The 16,229-nt window shown below is 38.2% G+C and overlaps 1 protein-coding gene across 1 annotated transcript; it reads left to right on the top strand.

Annotated features, from left to right (window-relative positions):
• The first annotated feature begins 2,206 nt into the window (after positions 1-2,206).
• Positions 2,207-16,159, top strand: LOC5571307 (protein misato). Its single transcript, XM_001653572.2, has 2 exons — positions 2,207-3,833; positions 15,878-16,159. The coding sequence occupies exons 1-2, from the start codon at positions 2,363-2,365 to the stop codon at positions 16,084-16,086; spliced, it is 1,680 nt and encodes a 559-aa protein (XP_001653622.2). The 5' UTR covers positions 2,207-2,362; the 3' UTR covers positions 16,087-16,159.
• Positions 16,160-16,229: the final 70 nt, after the last annotated feature.

Genomic DNA, 16,229 nt, shown 5'->3' with positions numbered 1-16,229 from the left:
ATACATTTGTAATGTAGAGTTAATGCTATATTGCTTGACAGCTCTTGAAATATGTCGAATAAAGGCAATGTTACATCAATGTTGTTGATATGCAGTAGAATACGTGCAATGTTATAATGCTTGTGGTTACTTGGGACCTACCCGATTTGATGCAATTGCGCACTTTTATTAGCGTTTCCCAAGGGGTGTATCACTTTTCCAGTGCACATTCAATGTGCATCAAATGCATTTTTTCTTCATTTACATCAGCTTAGCTCTGACACCATTGTATCATCATAGTAACATACCCGGATAAAAAATACAATACAAAAACAATATAACGTATTGAAACAGTACCATTCAATATATTGGAAATACAATACAGTATATTGTAAAATGACAATACAATTACAGTACAATATATTGTTTTGAACAGTTCACTGTATGGTATATGAGATTTTTGCAATATAATGTATGGGTGGTTAAGTATCGTAACAATACAAATATAGATATTTTCTCATACAAACATTTTGAAAACACAATACGATATATTGTTCATGTATTGTCTTGATAAGCAATTCGTGTATTGTTGTACAATACAAAAACAATTCAACAAACTGTATCATGGTTGCATTCGTCGTTACAGCTAATGTCAAGTGACTTCTAAAAAACTACTTATTTTTACTTTTTGAATATTTTCCACCCAACATTTCTTGCTTTTTGAACTTGTTTTGTTTATTTCTTTCAGCAAAGCTACATAGAAAAAAGCAACAGTTGTTTTACGCGAAAATAGGAACTTGACCAAAATTGTAAGGTATAAAACCAATTAAAAACAATACAATGTTCTGTTACAATATATTATATTGTTTTTGAATTGTATATCCAAACATGAATAATATTGCTTCGACATTCAATTACAATACGCTGTATTGTATCCAATACGTTATATTGTACATTAATGGTTTATTCCATTCACTGAATGATACGTTTTTATCCGGGTATTTTCCTCTTAAATAATGGTAAACAGTTATTCAACATAATTTTTATTTCTTACAGGTCATAAATTAAATATGAAGTAGATATGACGCCATCCAGCCAATTATAGAAGTTTTTTGCAAAGACATGTTAATCATAACATTTGTTGGGCTGATCAGTGACCTATCACTTCATGAAAGAGGGTTTATACATTCGTATGGCATTAAACAGTTTTAAAAACAAAAATAAATTTAAAACACAATTTGCAGAAGAAAACTAATTTAATAATAATAATAAAATCATCAATGAAGTTACTATAGAAATTAAAGTTGTAATTTTGTCTAAACCATTGAAAAATTTGACTGATTACATGTAGCTGGAGTTCTGTTTTGAGTCTCAGCATTGGCGGGGCGAATGTTTTCGTAACCTCAGAATTCCTAAACAAAACTCAAAATACCTTCCGAAATATCAAAACTCATATCGTTTTCTCATGATTTTTACTCAAAAGTAAATTATTCCATTCAATTCTGCAATTTCAAAGCATGTGTAGCAACATCTGAAGCTAACTACCAGTAGCTTTGTAGTAAATGCTACCTTTATTCATAGCAATGCGTTGTTAGTAGTATGTTCGAAAGGTGTAGAAAGGAAAATGACACAAACATGTTCCACTCGTGTTCCACATATAGCGTTTAATACCGAGAATGTAGTAAACTCAACTTTACTACATTTGATTCATACGGCCCATTACCCCAATGTGATGGATTTTACTAAGGTGGCGCAGATGATTTATGTGTGCCACTAGTCCTCTCTTTTATTCTCCCGTTGTTCTTATGCAGCGCAAATAGTGACGTCACTATTTGCGCTGCATAATAACAGCGGGAGAATGAAAGAGAGAACTAGTGGGACGCATCAATCATCTGCGCCACCTCAGTAAAATCCATCACATTGACATTAGAGTGCCTGTAAACAAGAGTGACGCCTTGTTCCAGATTTGACAGGTCTCCTGCTCGATTGGAACGCGGATTTGTATGGAAATGACAGTTCGCCGCTGTTCCAATTTTGACATTGACGCCACTCTTATTTAAATCCACTCTGATTGACATTACCCACCCCAATTTTTCACTCTGAATGCGATGATTATAAAACTCCCTCATTTTATGACCAGAAATGATTGCTAATCGATAAAGGGTATTTTTTACCCATTAAAAGGTATTCGCAAACCACCGTGCACAGTGAATACGGATCACCCCCAGAGATTCAACCCTGGGGACTCGTGGAGAGCGTGCATTTGTTTACAGTTCGATTACCAAAACGAAATATGAAAAACGATTCAGCCGGTCCATATTTTCTTTAATGTGATAAAGTTAAAGTTTAAACTACATTTTCATCGTAAGTGCGCGTTCAGACAATGGCCCGCGAAATCCTAACGCTTCAGCTCGGCAATTACGCAAACTACGTCGGCACCCACTGGTGGAACATCCAGGAAGCTTCCTTCAACTACGATCCGAACGCGGATCCGTCCGAGGTCGATCACGATGTCCTATATCGGGAGGGCCGGACGCTAACCCGCCAGACGACCTACACCCCGCGACTGCTGCTGGTGGATCTCAAGGGAACGCTGAAGTTTATGCCAGAAGAGGGGGAACTTTATCAGCAGCGGACAATCGATGAGGAAGAGCTTGTGGCTGGGATTGGATGGGATTCCGGTAAGGTGGAAGTGATCAAGAAGGACCCAGTGGGCAAAAGTGAGTACCAACGCGATTTGGGGGAAGGTGCGAAGGATGAGGGTGGTGACGAGGAGGAGAAGGAGAAGGATTATAACTTTAAGGACACGGTTCAGGATTGGATCGATTTCAGCTATTCGAGGTTTCATCCGAGAAGTATTAACATGGTGAATGAGTATAGCCATTCCAAGGAAGAGAATCTGTTCGACACGATAACCAATGGGATGGAGCTGTGGAGGAACTGCGACTTCCAGGATGAAATAACGGACAAGGTGCGGCAATATGTGGAGGAATGCGACGGGTGCCAAGGATTCCAGACGCTGTTCGATTGTGTGGACGGATTTGCCGGCTTGGGAGTGAAATGCCTGGAACACCTGCAGGATGAGTACGGAAAGGCTAGTTTGGTGTTCCCGCTGATACCTCCCAGGATGTTGAATTTCAAGAACGCCGATGAGACGATGACTACATCGATTCGAGTGGTCAATACGGCGCTTTGCTTCTCCAATCTTATAGAATCCTGTTCGCTGTTTGTGCCCTTGTCCACCATGGGTCGCTGCTGGCGAAACCTGGATCAACCTCGATCTTTCCCTCTTGTGTGCTATGAAGAATCAAACTTGTACCAGACGTCGGCTTTGTTGGCAACATTCTTGGACACTGTATCACTACGGTATCGCATGAAGAATCCCTCACAAGGAAACTACCTTCCTAGCTTGTGCGCGGATATTAGCCCCTACGGACGCAAAATGGCAGCCGCTGGCCTGGCTTTGCCTTTCGGGATGACCAGCTCCGAAGACCTGATCGATTTCCTCGACAAGCACCAACAAAACCTCCACACTCAGTTGACCCCGAACGTCTCAGTTGGGAACAAGTATCTCTTCCAGTCGGTTTCGGTCCGCGGGATTCCCCGGAACAAGCTGAAGCGACCTCCGACGGCCAAATCGGCCCAAAGGCAGCAGCGCATGGCGGCCTATCGGTGCGATTCGGTGAGCGAAATGGTGCAGTTCTACTACCAGTGCCAACTGCATGCAAGCATGTCGCACGTGACGGCTTGCGGTGCCCCGATGGACTTGCGGACGCCCTATCCCAACGAAGTGCTGCAATCGCGCGTGGGCTTCGATGGTTTCCTGCACGACTTCGACCTCGGCGTCAAACAAAGTAAGTTTGTGTGGGAGCGGTAATGATCAATCATACAATTAATGGTGATGGATGATTATGATTAATCAAAACCATCAATCACAATCACGAAATTTTAAGATTTAATCATTAATCATCATCATCATACATATGACTAATTTTATTCAGTAATCCTAATTTTAACCATAGGTTTAACATCTAATCAATCATTGGGTAAACATCTACAAACTTAGCAAAACAGTGGGATTCCGTTTTTGGCATATAATAGAAATTTTCAGTTGCCAAAAATATCTAGGATTTTGTTACGTTAACCTTATGGAAAAAAAGGTTTGATAGAATAAGTAGATGGTTCCCATGAGAGCTTAGAAAATTCCTGTTAAAAGACAAACGAAATTTTGTCAGGATTTCTTTGGAATAATCCCTAGAAGAACCAGACAACTCGCATATTCAGTGACAAGGAATTCTTAAGAAAAAAAGCTTGAGGAATATCTTGAAGGATTCCTTGAAATTTTCCCGTTACTGTTTTATGAAATATAGCTTTTGAGACATGGGTGGAAGAATATTTAGGCGAATGTACGCTTGCTTCGTCCTTTGGCGGAGACACCTGTATCAAAATGCTGTCTTGAATAACATTAGCTCTTACAGGAAGCCTTTCAGACTTGGAGTTCTGATAATTAACATGAAGTGTACAATTTGAAAGATAACTTTGAATTATTGTAACAATGTATATTGGTAAATAAAAGTATTTTTTTACCACCAAGCCTTCACGCCAAACACTCGATTATTTTTTCTATGAGAAGGAGAATAGCCTTCAGATTTGATGGAAAGAATAAAATTTGTTACGCGTAAGAGTTGATGTGTGGTCGAATGTCCATGGTGAAATCCGAACTATTCATTGATGTAAATTAAATTTTCGTTCTGTTCAAAACTACCTTTTCAAAGAGTTTACTGATGCAGGAAAGTAAGCTAATTAGACGATAGCTGGAAACTTCTGCATGATTTAAAATTAATACAATATTGGCATTTTTCCATTTGTCAGGAAAATATGCCAACTGAAAACATTTGTTAAATATATCAACCAAGAATGATAAGCTATTTTCTGGAAGTTTCTTGAAGAGGATGTAGAAAATTCCATCATCGCCAGGGGCTTTCATATTTTTGAATTTCTTTAAAATAGTTCTCACTTGTTCCAAATTAGTCCCCCAAAATTTTCACTTGATTGAGAATGCTTTCGAAATCATAAGTATTTTTTTTTTTAATTAGAGCCCTTATGGAAATCATCTAAAATTTAAAAAAAAAAGTTACTAATAGGCCCAATTGAGATTTTTTTTTTGATTAAGTAAAACGTTTTTATTATTTTATTTTTAAAGATCCTGCCATGTAATTGTCATAGCTCAGTACTTCCCAAACTGTGCGCCGCGGCGCCCTGGTGCGCCGTAGAACTTTTCTAGGGGCGCCGCGAGTTGATCCCTACCAAACTTGAAATAAGCTCATAAGCTAATACGTGCTCAATATTTTAGATATCAAAAATTGTTAAAACAATTGTAAAGATAATAAATCAGGTGCAAATGTACCTAGCATTCAAATTATGTGATGACATCGGTACTGACCCCTACATAGTTTTACTCATTGACTCTTATTGAACATTTCGATCATTTTTCTGATAGTATTGTCTTCCTTATTTGCTTTGAAAAAAACCCTTTTATATTTCTAAGCAGTACAAGAAAGAAGGATAGTAGATTTAATTTTGTAATGTTGAATCATCATTTTTTTTCGAATGTCGACGACATATCATTTTTCTTCCTCAAGTTGGTTTCTGGAACAATGCATTTCCGTCAGGTCTGAGGATCACAGACCTAGACCTAGACCAAGACGAAGTTTGCCGGGACCTATAAATGCCTGAGGTGCATTTAACGTGTATTATAAAAAATCGTACCTTTTTTATTTTTCTACGACAAACCTATCACAGAAGAAGAGCTTGATCGTATTAAAATAATTTCAAACCTGTTTTTTCGTTAATTATGGAAATTCTATGTAACGGTCTACAAACATGATTGACGACAATAAATAAAAAAAATTAAAAGTTGTACAAAAAAAAAATGATTTCTTCTTAATAAAATATGAAATGTGGGTATGAAAACGACGTTTAGTTTATTGAAACATAAATTGAAACTAAATTTAATGTTGTTAATAATGTTTAAATCAAAACTATCACAGAAGAAGAGCCAAATGTATTAAAATAATTTCAAACCTTTTTTTTCGTTAATTACACGAAAAATAAAAATGCCAGAAAAAAAATTAATATTTTTAAAAGTACCGTAAAAACTTGAATTTTTATTATTGCTGAAAATCAGTAACTAGAAGACGCTTCAAGAAAAAATTAAAAAGGGTAGTGATGTTCAAAAATAAAAATAATAAAAATCAAAAACCAAAATTCATTGATTTTTGAATAAAAATAAATCATTGCCCAAACGTGTTTAAAACGATTTTAGGTAACTGAAAATGATATTAAGATCGAAAATAAAAATTTGGGTATTGAAGGGTTAAATGAAATGTTATTTCACCTTTTCGATTTTCAATAATCCAAATAAAAATTGAACTGCATGTTAAAAAGTTGTACAAAAAATAAATAAAAATGATTTCTTCTTGAAAAAAAATATGAAATGTGGGTATGAAAACGACGTTTAGTTTATTGAAACATAAATTTAAACTTAATTTAATGTTGTTAATAATGTTTAAAGTGAAGATTAATCGAAGCCATACCTCTAATTTCCAGGAGCACAAAACTGGACATCAAGATATCCGTTTAAGCTGAAAACATGTTCGATTGATCACTCGCTGGTGGAACCAATCGATCAAATAATCAAATTCAATTTATGTCTGATTTTCTGGAAAATTTCTAGCTTTACTTCGATGCATCTTCACCTTAAAAGTGGAATATTCCCTTATAAAACACAGAAGCTTTACGTTTATTTTTATTTTTTTTGCATTTCATCCTTTATATGTGAGACTAAATTCTAGGCTTAATATCAAGATATTATTCAAAGCTCAATATTAAAATTTTAATTTGTTCTGTGATTTAAAATATCTCTCTAATTCTGTCAAATCAGCCTGAGAAAGCAAGCTAGCCATCATATAGAAATTCTGTTTTCAGTTATACTTCTTACCTCTAAGTTATTGTGATGTTGTTCTTGTAATAATACTTAAAACAATGAAATGCAAAAGAATTCAAAATAGCTTAAATTTATAAATAATTAAAATGTTTAACTTCCGCTTTTTTCATACTGGTGCGCCGCGCCATTCCCAGAAAATTGTCAAGGGCGCCACGAACATAAAAAGTTTGGGAACCTCTGTCATAGCTGGATCGTGAGTGCGTTGAAATGGCCTTCTTCTCAAGTTTTTAAGACGGATCAAGAGAGTTTAAGATCATCATCTGTAATCACGGATTAGAATGTTACTTCATATTTGCTCTTTGCTTAAACAATGGAATTTGTTAATGTTTCGAGAGGATTGGCATTATCATGTTTTGTTTGCAAAGAAATGTTAACATCAAGATTACTAACGATGTATGTTTCACATGTATTCCAGTCAGCTCGTAAAAAATGAAAGTGGTGCTTATAGGTTTAAATATCGCTTCATGGGATATTTGAAATGTAACAGGAACATGATCAGAAACAAAATCAGCATGAATAACCAGTTGGCTACAAAGGTGACTAAAGTTGGTTAAGACCAAATGAATCGTAGAAGAGTTTCTAGAAGAGGAAAACATGTAGGGCTATCAGTGTACTGAATTGAGAAATATCCTGAAGAGCACTCATCAAATAAAATTCAACCATTGGATTTACTTTGCGAATTATTCCATGAGCGATGTTTGGCATTAAAGTCACCAATGACAAACAAATTAGACTTATTGCGAATCAATTTTTGCAAGTTAGTTAGGAGCAAACTAACTTGCTGTCCAGAGCATTGAAAAGGCGAATAGGCAGCTATGAAAATAGATTTACCAAGCTGAGTTTCAACAGAAACACCTAAAGTTTCAAACACTTTAGTTTCAAACGACGAAAAAATTTGATGTTTTATACGCCTATGAATGATGATTGCAACTCCTCCACATGCCCCATCAAGTCGATCATTAAGATAAACAAAAAAGTTTGGATCTCTTTTGAGTTTCTTGCATCCAGGTTTCAAATAAGTTTCAGTAATAACTGCTAAAGGGCGAACACGAAATTATTGCGACACATTCAACAGGGCATAACTTTTCTCCCTGGCCACGATCACAGGGTTTGACGGTGCCAAAGTTTTATTTATTTCGTCAATCAATAGTAGACTACACATTTGCTTAATTCTATGTTGTATTATATCTTAAGGAATTAAAATATTGTCTTAGCTTTGTTCGCGACATGGTCAGATCAATTTCTGTGCAATGCTGATTATAAAGAGACATCATTCGATTCATTGGGCCGAATTTTGCATAGTTAGTTCGATGATTATTTGATGCAAACAAATTCCGATTTCTTAACTGTCTAGCGGGCGTGTAGAAATTCAAACATGATAAAAGATTGGTGGAATCAATACGCTGCGATACAATATCATTGATAAATGAAATCATGGCTATTTCGCGACGCTCATTTAAGGTTTGAATATCGATAAGCATGCATCGAGCCTCGTATGATGGCAGTGGAAACGTTGTCCAGCCTAATTTGCGTAAGGCATATAAAAGAAATTGCTTCTGTACTGATTCGATTCTATCCTCATGTGTTTTCATATGTGGGGACCACACAATACTACAATATTCTAAAACTGATCTTACATAAGCAATGTACAAGGTTTTAATCGTATATGGATCCCGAAAATTGTAGCTAAAACGCTTAATAAAGCTCAACATATTGGTTGCTTTATGAATAATCGTATTATAATGATCAGTAAAGGTAAGTTTAGAATCTAATATGACACCTAAATCTCTAATCTTATCGCACTTTTGAACAATTTGATTTCCTAAAGAGACAGTAATCTGTGGTGTATTCCGTTTTCTGCTATATGTGATTAAATTACATTTTTTGACGTTTAATTGAAGTAAGCTTTTGCTACACCATTTATCAAATATACTTATTTCATTCAGATAAATGTCGCTATCTTTGTTGCTATTGATTTCCATATAAAGTTTCATATCGTCGGCATAAATCAGAATTTTAAGATGTTTAAGCACATATGAAATATCGTTAACAAATAATATAAATAACAATGGGCCTAAATGCGAACCTTGGGGAACTCCTGATGTAACGTGAACAGGTTTAGACATTTTTCCCTCAAATCTAACTATTTGTTGGCGATCTGTTAAATAAGATTCAATCCAGTTGAGGAGTCTCATCGCAATTCCCATTTTATTGAGCTTGAAAATCAACATAGGAATGTCTAGTCTATCAAATGCCTTACTAAAATCGGTGTAAAGAGCTTCGACGTGGTTACCTCTATCCATTGCATTCAAAGTGTAATTTACAAATTCCAAAAGGTTTGTTGTAGTAGAACGACTTTTATAGAAACCGTGTTGTGTATTCGTTATTCTATGTTTTATTTGGCTGAACACATTTTTATTTATAATTGATTCAAATAGTTTTGGAATGGATGAAATAATAGCAATTCCACGATAATTTCGAACATCAGATTTTTTACCAGACTTGTAAATGGGTATGAGATACGATCTTTTCCATTCTTTTGGAAATCTGCTCATTTCAAGTGACTTGTTGAATAGCCAAAATAATGGTGCTGTAAATTCATTAGCTAAGTTTTTCAGTAAAATAGGTGGGATTCCATCTGGCCCTGATCCTTTGGTGGAATCTAAATTCTTCAGTCCTGTTAAAATGTCCTGTAACAGGACTGAAGAATTTAGATTCCACCAAAGGATCAGGGCCAGATGGAATCCCACCTATTTTACTGAAAAACTTAGCTAATGAATTTACAGCACCATTATTTTGGCTATTCAACAAGTCACTTGAAATGAGCAGATTTCCAAAAGAATGGAAAAGATCGTATCTCATACCCATTTACAAGTCTGGTAAAAAAATCTGATGTTCGAAATTATCGTGGAATTGCTATTATTTCATCCATTCCAAAACTATTTGAATCAATTATAAATAAAAATGTATTCAGCCAAATAAAACAGTAGTAGAAGGTGCACCATAATAATACCCGTCTGTGAAACATATCACCTTCCCAATACTTTGGCACACCTCCAACGGTTCATGATTTATCATGAAACGGCTGCATTCAGGCGGAGGATCTGTTAATATGTTTCGGCATATTATCAGGTCCTCTTCGAACGGAGGGTCCGCCAGGGCTCATTAGTTACTTATAAACCAGTGCTGGTTGTTTGATGTTTCAATTCGTTTACACGAGCTGTAGCATCCTTTGTACTAATCAGCAATGGTGGTTAAGTTTCGAAGCCAACGTGTGATCAATCGTTTTATAATGCAACATAAGAATGGGTGTTTGGTGGAACTGTGCGTTACACTCGTCGTTATTAAATTTAGTGATTGTGAAGGTGTTAATAGTGATTTTATAATTAAATCTATAGTGATGAAAATTTGAAAATTAAGGTGGAAGTGATTCTGATTCTTCTTTCTGGCGTTACGTCCCCACTGGGACAAAGCCTGCTTCTCAGCTTAGTGTTCTTAGAGCACTTCCACAGTTATTAACTGAGAGCTTACAATGCCAATGACCATTTTTGCATGTGTATTCGTGTGGCAGGTACGAAGATACTCTATGTCCTGGGAAGTCGAGAAAATTTCCAACCCGAAAAGATCCTCGACTGGTGGGATTCGAACCCACGACCCTCAGCTTGGTCTTGCTGAATAGCTGCGCGTTTACCGCTACGGCTATCTGGGCCCCCTGAAGTGATTCTGATAGTTTTGTTAAAAATATAATAATTATTATGTGAACTCTACTAATTTAATAATGGCCATAATACATTGTGCAATCATTTTTCTGAATATAAACTTTATTGCGTAGTTCTTCAAACGTGCATGATAAAAGTGCTAATACATAATGACAGCGAGTGCAGAAGAATGGATCGAAGTGATTTTTTTTAATGTAACTTTCTTGATCATAGTGCTAAATCGTAGTTTGAATAGTAATGACTCTACAGCTACAAAAATAATGATACATTTAAATTGAATATTTTTAAATTACTTAGTAATGCTACCAGATGGTAATGCTAACAGAATTATATGAAAATGGTGTGATGTGAAAAGTGATATAATAGAAAGTATATCTGAAGTGTATTACGAAAGTTGATGAGTGATAATCAGTGATATACGTGATAGTGTTGAAAATAAAAGTGACGATAGTGAGTGATGAAATGAAATGGGGAATGAGGACCTTTTAATAAAACTATTTCGTTCTTCACTTTAACCACTCTAGTAGCATTTCAGGCCTTATCATAGTTTGATAGTAGTCGGAACTAATAGACTGCAAAACTACGGCAAGGGCTGATTGCTGCTAGCGTACACAGTGACCATTTGAGCAACATTGCTTAGGAACGTCTGTGTGATGAACGCAATAGAGGCTTATAAAAGCAAATGCTGGGAAGGAGCTTAGGGCAGATTAAGAGTGCCAGTACTACCCCTATCGCTACCGACAAAAAAAAAGACACATTCAACAGGGCATAACTTTTCTACCATTGGGTAAAAATCAACCAAATTTTGCACACTTTCTCATTGATGTGTATTGTTTTAGAGATGGGCAAAACGGCTCATTTCAGAGAACGGATCCGATCCGAATCACTCATTTTAGTGAACCGGATCTTTTTAACGGTTCAGTGGCTCAGCGGCTCACAGAGGAAGAGCGAACTAAAGCGAGCAAACGGAAAAAAGAGCGGTTCACTCCCTGTTGCGCGACATACGTCGTTCCTTTCGTATCATTCGCTCTCATTCTTTGTACATTCTTCCCCAGAAACTCACGATACTCAGAGCTACGTCCAGAATGCAAAGAAGAGAGCTGGACTACATACATTTGTATATTTGTATATTATCCATCTGACTTTTGTCTACATGAATTGAAATTAATTTTATATTAGGTCCGAGCTCCTCACACGCGAAACGAATTGGTGGGACGAACCATCGAAGTCATAGAGATCTTCAAACATAGAAAATAAACGGATTATCGACGTAAAAGGCTCGTTACTTCCAAAAGCAGTACGATGAAATCTTTGCTGCAGAAGGGCGCCGCCACGTAGAACCCTTGGAGCGACACGGAAATTCAGCATCGAGAGCAATCGGGAGCAGTCAACTTCGCCGTTCATGAGTTTGGCTATAAAAGGAACTTGTTAGGTTCTGCGTCGACGATCCAGCGTATCCAAATCAAGCAGCCTACAGCGATCCGGATATGGCGGCAGATTCAGCGGATCACGCCAAGGAAGATTCCGCAGTGCTAGTCGGATAAACTTCCGTTGCACGCTTTCTAATCTCAAGCTCCACGATAGTTGATAAGGGGTCCACACTACAGCAGCACTCTCTAAAATAGGTCGTATGAGTGAGCAATAAAGAGCTTTCAGACAATGCGGATCAGTGAAATCCCGGGAGATTTTTGCTATAAATCGCAGCTGACGTTTAGCTTTCGCAATTGCATTGGATCGATGCAGATTAAACGTGAGCTTGTGGTCCAGCAAGACTCCCAAATCGCAAAAACTATCGGCTCTCTTAAGAACGACGTCATTTACAACATAATTGTGCATAATCGGTCGAGTTATTCGATAGAACGACACAACTATACATTTGGGTACACTCAGCGTCATACGGTTCCGTCTACACCAATCAACAAACATATCCAACAAGGCTTGCAGACGAACGCAGTCTTCCACTGTGCGTACGACAAAGTACAACTTAAGGTGAAGATGAATCGAAGCCAAAGCTCAAATTTTCAAGAGCACGGATCTGGAGAACCAAGCATCCGTTAGAGCTGAAAACCTAATCAATTGGTCACCACCAGCTAGTGATCAATCGATTAAGTTTTCAGCTTAAACGGATGTTTGGTTCTTCAGATCCGTGCTCTTGAAAATTTGAACTTTGGCTTCGATTCATCTTCACCTTAAGATCGTCAGCCTATGCAAGCCTGCAACCATGCCCTAGAAGCAGCATCACGTCGTTGAAAAATAAAAGAAACAGGAGTGGCCCCAGGTTACTGCCCTGCGGCACTCCAGACATACTTGTAAAGCTCGACGACATACAGGAATCGACCTTGACTCGCAGCGTTCTTCCGGTTAAATAGGAGAGTAATTATTCGACGCGCCTAGTTTGGATATTTTCGCCAGCAGAATTTCGTGGTTAATTGTATCGAACGCTGCTTTAAGATCAGTATAAATCACGTCGACTTGAGCACCATTTTCCAATTGTTCGTCGTCACTGAGCGTCCAGACATGAAGCCATGCTGATCAATGGAAATATATCCTTTGGCTTGCGCCAATATAACATCGCTCACGATCATCTCGAATAACTTCGATGCAGCAGAAAGGCTAGTGATACCTCTATAGTTAACTACATCCCGTTTCTCGCCCTTTTTATGTTCCGGAACCAAGAATGACTGTTTCCAAATCGCGGGGAAAGTCGAATTGAAAATACGGCATAGTGGCTCAGCCAAAGCACTCATGCATCGACAATATACGGCTGAAGGAATACCGTCCGGACCAGGTGAAAAGGTGCATTTCAATTTTTTGGCAGCTAGCGAGACCATGGCAGGCGTAATTTGGAAAGTATCCAGATCTAAAAGGTCCCTAGGAACATCTGATACAGCAGAATCCACCTCAGATGGGGATGCGGGTTTCGCATCGAATTCAGATGAGAAGTGGGCGGCAAAAAGTTAACATTTCTCCAAAGGTGACGAGGAAACGGTATCGTTCAGGAAAACACTCATCTGAATGGTCGAGTTTTTCCTTTTGGAATTCACGTAGTTCCAAAACTGTTTTGGATTTCGCTGAAGATTTGATTGTACTCGCAACACATATGACTTGTAAAGAGACGAATTGAGTCCCGATACTCATCACAGGCGCGATGAAAGCTGCGTATATTTTCAAGCGATCGGTGGCGACGGAGTCTACGTTGAAGAGCATTGCGACGTCGTTTCAGGTTTCTCAAAAGTGGAGTGCCCCATACCGGAGAGACCGCAGGGCGACGAGTTGGAACAGTTGTGTTCAACGAATTAGCTATGACGGAGCAGAATGTCTCAGCCATATTGTCGACCGTCAACCCGTCCAGAAGAACATGCCAAACAGTTTCGCACAGGAAAAGCGAGAGAGCCTCAAAATCGATCTTTGTAAAATCCAATTCCCCAGTTGCATTGCTGACGCTGGGCACATTATTGACTCTATTAGGTAGCATAAGGTCAAGCTCCAATGGAGGATGATGCTGATCAGTTGGTTAAAGCGGTGCGACAGAGCATGTTATTTCGGGTGATAATTCCAAAGAGGTGAAAATCAAATCGAGAGCCTGATTCAGGTGGTTGTGCTCGATGTTCATCTGATGAAGATTGCAGAAATCCATGCCATCAATTAGCGATGAACTAGCCACTGATATAGAACCACTATTAGTGGGACGAATCTCATCGCCACACCGCTTCCAGCATAATTCGGGCTGATTGTAGTCGCCAAAAACCAGTAGATAGTCATTACCACAGCTTAAATTTCGTAGTTCACGAACCGATTCAATGTGCTCATCCAAAACGTTGACATCCTTGCTTTTGTCTGGCGGAATGTAAATTGCGCACAGGAGTATCCGTTGGTTGCCTACACGCAAACCTGTTCAAGCGATTCACCAGTGGTAATGCTGATGCTGGAGCTGGTAAAACGGCGATGTACAGCTGTACAGAGTTGATAGCTGCGTCAAGTCCTGTTTCGATCAGAATGATGCATGGTACAGAACTTCCCAAACCGCGATGAGCGGCAACAATCGACGGCTAAAACTTGAGCACGGAAGCTCTACGAGAAGATGCTGACAAAATATGGCTGCTGTGTGATGGACGACGAAACGTATATAAAAGCCGATTTTAAGCAAATTCCAGGGTTGGAGTTTTTCACCGGCAAGAGCAAGTTCGTTGTGGACGACAAATTTAAGGAGAAGAAAATGTCGAAGTTCGCCTCCAAATATCTCATTTGGCAGGCCATCTGCTCTTGCGGACTGAGGAGTGAGCCTTTCGTGACAAAGGGCACAGTAAATGGCGAGATCTACAAATCTGAGTGCCTCGAGAAGCGCCTTTTGCCGTTCTTGCAGCAGCACGACGAAGCTCCGCTATTTTGGCCAGATTTGGCATCATGCCACTATTCTAAAAGTGTCCTGGAGTGGTATGAGGCCAATTCTGTCCATTTTGTTCCAAAGGACATGAATCCGCCAAACTGTCCGGAGCTGCGCCCGGTGGAGCAGTACTGGGCAATAATGAAGCGGGAACTTCGGAAGAGAAAAAAGACAGTCAATGACGAGAAGGACATGTTAAGAAAATGAAAAAAAAAAAAACTGAGAAACTGGTACCGGATGACACTGTAAAGACATTGATGCGAAAAAGCCTTCAATTTTACGCTCAAGGCTCCATCCATTAACTTTTCTTTTGATTTTTGAAGTAAATATATGTATAAAACTACCCTAAAATTTTGGTTTGATTCTAAACATTATAAGAAAAATTGGCATGACATTTACGGTGTCGCAATAATTTTGTGTTCACCCTTTATATGTATGTTGTTAGCTGTTGAAATTCATCACGTGTTTGACGTCGAAATTTATTACCTCGTGAAGGCGGGACTTAGATGTTTGGACGATACTGTATGCAACAAGAGTGTAATACCTATCAATAATTTAGTAAAATAAACTCCTACATGAACTAACCCAGATATACTACTAAGATTCAGAATGAAAAAAACCTTCAGTAATTTGAAGAATATATTGCAATATCTGCAAATGCGTAAAGACTGGCAGGTATTTTGCTTGGAATTCTGTAAGCATTGGTATTCCTTTCATCATTAACGCTCTATTTTGAGATTCATCCAGCAGCACTCCGGCTAACAAAACATTTTTCCTCTAATTTTACAGAAGTAATTTCCACTCCTACGCTGGCGACGATCCAGTCATCCGGCGATTTGGCGGACAGTTTGGACAGCCTGCATCGCGAAGTGAATCGTATCAAAATTGCTAAAATTTCACGCTTTGCCGAGAGCGGACTCGAACTGGAGGACTACAAGGAGAGCCTCGAGCGATTGTTGGACTTCAAGGAGAAGTATGACGACAATTACGAGCTCTGAAAAGCTACGTTCCTTGTAAGTGAATCAAAAGCTTTAGTTTGTGAAAAAAAAGGTTAATTGTGTCGATAGAGAACGTCCTTGTTTTCGGCGGGGTATCTTTGGGCTGGTAGCAGTTCTATATTTTGGTCACTACTTTAAGGGGG

Source organism: Aedes aegypti, chromosome 1 (genome assembly GCF_002204515.2).
Source record: "Aedes aegypti strain LVP_AGWG chromosome 1, AaegL5.0 Primary Assembly, whole genome shotgun sequence".
Classification (NCBI taxonomy): Eukaryota; Metazoa; Arthropoda; class Insecta; order Diptera; family Culicidae; genus Aedes; species Aedes aegypti.
This window is presented reverse-complemented; position numbering and strand designations above follow the sequence as displayed.

Coding starts and splice junctions, on each gene's coding strand:
- LOC5571307 (XM_001653572.2), top strand. CDS start 2,363: ATGGCCCGCGAAATCCTAACGCTTCAGCTCGGCAATTACGCAAACTAC. Junction 3,834..15,877: donor CGACCTCGGCGTCAAACAAA/GTAAGTTTGTGT, acceptor CTAATTTTACAG/AAGTAATTTCCACTCCTACG.